Below are 6,287 nucleotides of genomic sequence, written 5' to 3'. Positions count from 1 at the left end.
GTTCTTCAAATTAAGGGAGAAGAGGATCTTATAAGAGTGTCTTTCCCTATTTTCTAACAAGTTGAAATGATAAAACCAAGGCTGTGAATTATCCCCTCCTGCAAATATTGTAGTTTATTATTACATCTTTATTTCTTATAAGATTTACTTCAACTTTCAAATAAATGTCTTCTATCATCACCCATAATATATCATGTAATAAGGATAATAAAATTACCGCCAATATTGCAAGAGGTATTTCCTCTTGAACATGAGACGTAAACTTAAAAATTGTTAAAAAGTTTATGTGCATAAGTCTGTCCAGGAACATCGGTGTAATCATACTTTGGATTAGAAGCTCTAAAATAGCCGGCAAACGGCACTGACTCTGAATTCGTTGTCCTGAAATGGATGCTTATTTCTGCTTGTACCTGTTCTGATTTGGTAATGTGTTGAAGACGGATTTTTACATCTTGACGCGTTGTTATTATTCAATGCTCGGCAGTTCTTGGTTGGTCGTTGACGTATGATGTAGCCGATGAAACTGGGCAAAATTTAAATGGTTTACAACGTGTAGGTACGTACAATGGCCTTTATCAGTTCTTATCAACAACTATACCAGTAAATATGTGTCGGTATAAAAACATAATTGACGGACGGTAGGTATAATAGAAAAATACTATTTTTCTATTTTTAACATATCCCAAATAAGGGATATTGCGCGTATTCATTATTCCTCATGAACAGACTTACAACTTATAACTTTTTCCTATTTCCGAGGCTCTAAAAACACAACAAAACAAAAACACTTTGCTGGAAGAAAAATATCAAACGAGAAAAAATCTCGGTTCGGCTATTTTCCAGTGTCTGAATAGTATACATCGAAAATATTATGAAAACGCATTTTAAAATTTGATTAAAAGATTAAAACTTTGGGTAACATATGGTGGTGAGTATTTTGAAGGATTGATATAATTATTTTGGCACTTCTGAAATTGACGCAGTTGCATTCATAATTGAACACCCCTCGTAACAGAGGTTTTCTTTATTTTGTTGCATCGGTTTAATATTCATTTTAATAGTTGTCTTTATTTCTTATTTTGTATATAATCCTTCTAAGGTATTAAACATACAAATATTATAGTTAGTGTCAATAACATATTGATATATACTTATGTTAAAGAATATTTGTTAGCCTTACAGAAAATTAAGATGAAATCGATCTAATTGAAGAAGAATACTTTTTTTATTAAGACTGCGATCAATAAAAGTGAGCGTTATTTACGCATATCATTCTAATGAAAAAAGATCAGTCAAGAAATACGTTATATATTTACCAGACTTACTAATGAACTTAAGACTTTAAGAAAGCTATTAAACATTTCCACAGATAACGAAGTATATAAAGAGCAACTGTTGCTTAAACACCAGAAATCGGTATGTTTCACAATCTTTATATTTCTTTACAACGGATAATTTGTATTGATGTATCTGCTTTATCATCATACAAAACTAAGGCCTCGACAGACAGTAGATTTTGAAGTACAACACCAATTAAATCTTGTGCAAGAAAGTCTTTATGTGTGAAGGGTACTATTTCTTGATTTTTTACAACTTAATATAGGACATGTTCTCTTTTGTAATTCTTAATGTACATATCTCCCATGATGACAGGTGACAGATCTCCCAATTATCCATTGATAATTTGTTTAATGAATGAAATTCCAGAGCAATTAGGGCTTAAATATAATCATAGTAGTACGATGGGATATGCGATAGTGAAAAACTCTTCGGGGAGCACTTAAGTTTTCCTAAATTACTCAAAAAATGATTATAGACTAATTCAGTTTTAAAAAATGTAGGAGTTTCCATCATTTATGAAATAAAAAAAAATTTCACCGTGATTCCAAAAAGCAGAATCGGCTTTCGGATGTTCAGTTATTCCAGCCGCGGCCTACAGCAACAATTATAATATTTACACATATTCCAGTTATAATAGTGAATTAATTCTTCAAATGATCAATTCGGCGGAATTTGTTTTGGAGGGAAACCTGGTGATTCATACAATATAGAATTACGGTCTGAATGCAAACATTGTATTACTATGAAAGTTCAAATTGTACATCATATTTTAAACTAGTGTTGTACAATTAAATCCTACTATCTGTTGAAGCCTTTACCGAACTATTGCGCATGTAAAATAATGTAATATTTAGGAAATATGTATAAATTTTGAGTGCATTGTTGTAGTAGATGCATGTTTTGAGTTCAAACGCGCAGCAATATGCATGTAATCAGGAAAGCTGATAGGCTTGAGTGATATTCTAACATGATAATAAGAAAAATTAATTAAAAAAAATATGATGAACTACAATGAGCGAAGAATTAATTTTCCATTTGGTTTATTGACGTCATATGTAATATGACTTGTAAGTGCGCATATATCGTGTAATATGACGTACTTGATTACCCTCTCTGTTTGATATGGGAACACTGTGAGGCGTATAAGAATTAAAAACAACATTTTATATTATAAGTGTAACATTTAATTCAAACTATCTGATTCATCTATGAATGTTTTAATGAAAATTGGTTTGAGCGTTGAAAGATTGTATTCAAACTTTCTTTATTTCTGGCCCGACATGAAATTTTTCAATGAAAGAATTCATTTGATGTGAACTGATTACATAAGTCAGTGATAAAACAGGTAATGATACAAACGCCGGGTAGTAAAATACAAGGCACATGAATGCACTTTGTTTTCAGTATAAAATATTCCCTAATTGAAACGACAAAATAACAATGTTGCTGTTTATATAAATATATTTTATTTATTTGTCTAAGACACCAGTTGGTAATTTCAAAATATTCTTTTTTTTTATGTTAAATCAAGTGTTCATGTTGCAGATGCTCTATATCTTGTAGCATAAAGTCTCTCCATTTATACAATTTCCAAATAATAGAGATTTTCAAAGCTGTTGAATGTTTTCATATCTTCTTGTATTGAAATTATTTTAATAGGTTAAAATAATATTTCTAAAGAAATCCTAAAACTGTCAAATATTAAGGCAATGCAAACTACATGGTAATGGAAACGTCAAAGAAAATATTAATATCTTTTTAAAATAAAGTAGAGATAAAAGAAAAACGTTACACGATTTAAACCAGAAACTTATTACATACAACTCTGTCTTGTTCTTATAGGCATCAGAATTTAACGCGAACATTGATTACTGTTTGAGATAAAAAAAAATGAATGCGTCCTCACTGAAACAAATTTATAATTTTGAAGAAGACTTTGAAAAACATCTGCACCAGTACTTTTATTTTGGCGTATTTATATCAAATTATATGTTGATCTTCAAATATTTTTAAACATTGGGATTAGATTTTTTATATCCATTTAATCAACATGAAACAATGCATGGTCGTTTGCACGTTTCCTGCAGTTTTGTAAATCAAAATTTTGTTGCGCGAGGACATACACGATAACCAATCAAGCGACACCAATCACGAGACGGGGGAGTAATTGCAGATTTCCTTTTAGATAGAACAGGACGAAAATTATGTCGTTGTTGCTGTTGACTGTTACTGTGTTTGTATTTCCTTCTTAACGTATTGTATCGACGATGATGCAAAGCCGGGAAAAATCCAGAATACATGGGAACAAAGGGCATCTCTGACGGAGACATATCAAAAGGTAATTGTGCTCCCCTGAGGTGATTAAAGAGCGAATACCTCTTTTTCATGGGCGTTCTTTCTTTATCCTCCAACGAATTATCTGATAGAATGCTTCCTACGTCAGACAAAATCTGCTTAAATAGCATAAGCCGATTTTCTGAAAATATATACGATGTATGTATACGTTAAACATATTATATGAAATCTTTTCTGTGAATCACAAATGATCATTCTTATAAAAATAAGTGCCCCTTATATGAAAAATGATAATGTATAGCTATATTGCGCAAACTTTCTCTTCTTTTACAAAATATCTTCAAAAACCCATTTGAACTGCTAACAATTTTAAGTAGTATTCCTGTATAGACATATATAGAGAATGAAAACTGTGCTATAAAATTTATCATTTTTTTCCATGATCAACAAACGAAATAAAGTCAGAGGGTCACCAATCTTGTTTCCAAGTTATCTGCTTTTTAAATTAAATTATTTTTTTCTGCTTTTCATGTATCTTACTTCCTTTTAAGTAATTATGTAAAATTTCAAGGATCCGTAAATATGTACATGCTAGTTGAAATAAATCCTATTATGCAGTTTTCATTCTGCTCACATGTGTGTGTGTGTGTGTGTGTGTGTGTGTGTGTGTGTGTGTGTGTGTGTGTGTGTGTGAAAACTAGCTTTAGAAAAAAGAGAAAATAAGAATCCTTAAAGAAAACCTAACACGGCAAAATTGAAAATGTTGCAGGGTCAGTTTGATTGAACCTGTTAATGGACGGTACTGTCAAGTGCAAACTACCGTCCACGCCCCCTAGCACCGGCTTAAGCAGAATTCAAAATTTATACATGAAATGGTAAAATTTTGAATTTAGAAAGATCCGCAGATACGGCGGTTATCATGAAACCTTCAATGTGACACAGTAGTGTCATTCCATGAAAAGCGGCGTATGGTCCCCAAGTAATAAGAAGCGTGTGCCCTGAACGAGAAAACAATGGGTGGTAGTAAACAAAATGGAATTTTGAAAGGGGATCAGAGGTTATGAAGCCTGCATATCACAGATGAGACGTCAAAAGACAAAGTTAAAAAGCAGGCAACATATCCTTGGGGTGATTTAACATTATTCAGGTAGGAATATTGGTACCACCCAACTAGAAAATGCAAAAAGTTAAAACTAAAAATATCAGAAACACAACAATAATGTCGTGCTGAACGATCTATAAGGATCGGAAATATAACATCTCTGATTGAATGTACGGGGCGACTGTTTACAGCCTCCACACGGCACAAACAACGCTGATATGGCAATGAAATAGAAAATAAGAATCCCTAAAGAATCCCAACACGTCGAAATTGAAAATGTTGCAGGCTCGGTTTGATTGAGCCTGTTCATGGACGGTACTGTCAAGTCGGTAAAGGGACTATCTCTAAATGCTACATATTTTCTTTGACCTTTTGTAGAAGATTTAGGTAGTCCTGTCTCAATATTGTCCTACACTTGCTTTTAACAATATAAAACAATCATGAAGTTTCTGTACCAGAATATAAATAAGTAGGAAACAGTTATAAAAAGCCGCTTTAAATATATGACATATAGTCATCTACATGTTTTATTTGTCAATGAATAAATGTGTTACGCTTCCTATAAATTTTCTAATACCTTAACGATATCGCATTTTGATTTTGGTTAATCAATCTGAATATGTGAAACTCATTGCAACACGAAAGTAGAATCTATAACCTTTCTTTGTTTGTTTGGTTTTTGTTTTATGGCAAACAAATGCAGTTTAGGTCATATGGCGCCAAAAAAGGCTAACCTCGGGTTCTATAAACTTTTAGTAACACCAGGGGTTAAAACCACCTGACCTGCTGAAACTAAGAAATACAAAGACTCCAATTATTCAAACCCATTTAGATATCGCATTTTTAACGTTGGCTGCAATTCTGATGTATCACCCCATAAGGGAATCCCATTCAGTCTTTAGGGTAGAGGGACAAATTTGTTATAGTTTATGAAAGTGTCTTGTACTTTCATGTTTGCTATTAAACGTCTATGCAGACAAATTAAAAATAAAACATTAACTAGAAATGTGTCCATAGGAGACTTATGCTACCCTTCACTTGCCTTTTAATGTGGCAGAAGTACATACCTGTGCTTAGTTCATACAGTTTCAGTTGTTCTATATTACATGTTTAGTTAGTATCAAACGTTTGACTGAGAAAACTCTAATTATTACAAGGCAAAGGATTTCATGTTCAGTATCACTGTGACCTTGACCTTATTATCCCAAAGCCAAAAAGGTCATATAATATCCTTAACAAGTTTAACATAGACATTTTCTTTCTCAAAGTATCATCTGACAAGGATTTTACACGAAGTGTCACTGTGTCCTTAACGTTTGACCTAGTGACCTCAAAATATATAAAGGTCATCTACAGACCATGGACAATATCTCTACCGAGTTTAACAAAAATATAGCTTCCCTTTTTAAAATATTAATGGAAATGTGTTTTAGCAGTTATTGTATAGACATACGCATGTAAAGAAGGACTGACTCGCTGCAACACAGTGTGCTCGTTATGAAGCAGTTTGAAATTTCTCGGAAGTGAAACGCCTGACATTTATTACTAA

At 32.4% G+C, this 6,287-nt stretch overlaps 1 protein-coding gene across 1 annotated transcript; it reads right to left on the bottom strand.

Moving 5' to 3' along the window:
- Window positions 1–2,879: 2,879 nt before the first annotated feature.
- On the bottom strand, window positions 2,880–3,817 carry LOC132750508 (uncharacterized; the record flags this gene model as incomplete). Its single annotated transcript, XM_060740506.1, is given in 1 exon segment — window positions 2,880–3,817. A coding segment is annotated over 1 exon segment (380 nt), but the record flags the coding sequence as incomplete, so codon positions are not given.
- Between the last annotated feature and the right edge of the window lie 2,470 nt (window positions 3,818–6,287).

The sequence above is a fragment of the Ruditapes philippinarum genome, unplaced genomic scaffold (genome assembly GCF_026571515.1).
Source record: "Ruditapes philippinarum isolate M1 unplaced genomic scaffold, ASM2657151v2 ctg9832_1_1_1_1, whole genome shotgun sequence".
Classification (NCBI taxonomy): Eukaryota; Metazoa; Mollusca; class Bivalvia; order Venerida; family Veneridae; genus Ruditapes; species Ruditapes philippinarum.
Note: the sequence above shows the minus strand (reverse complement) of the source record. Positions and strands in the feature narration are given on the sequence as shown.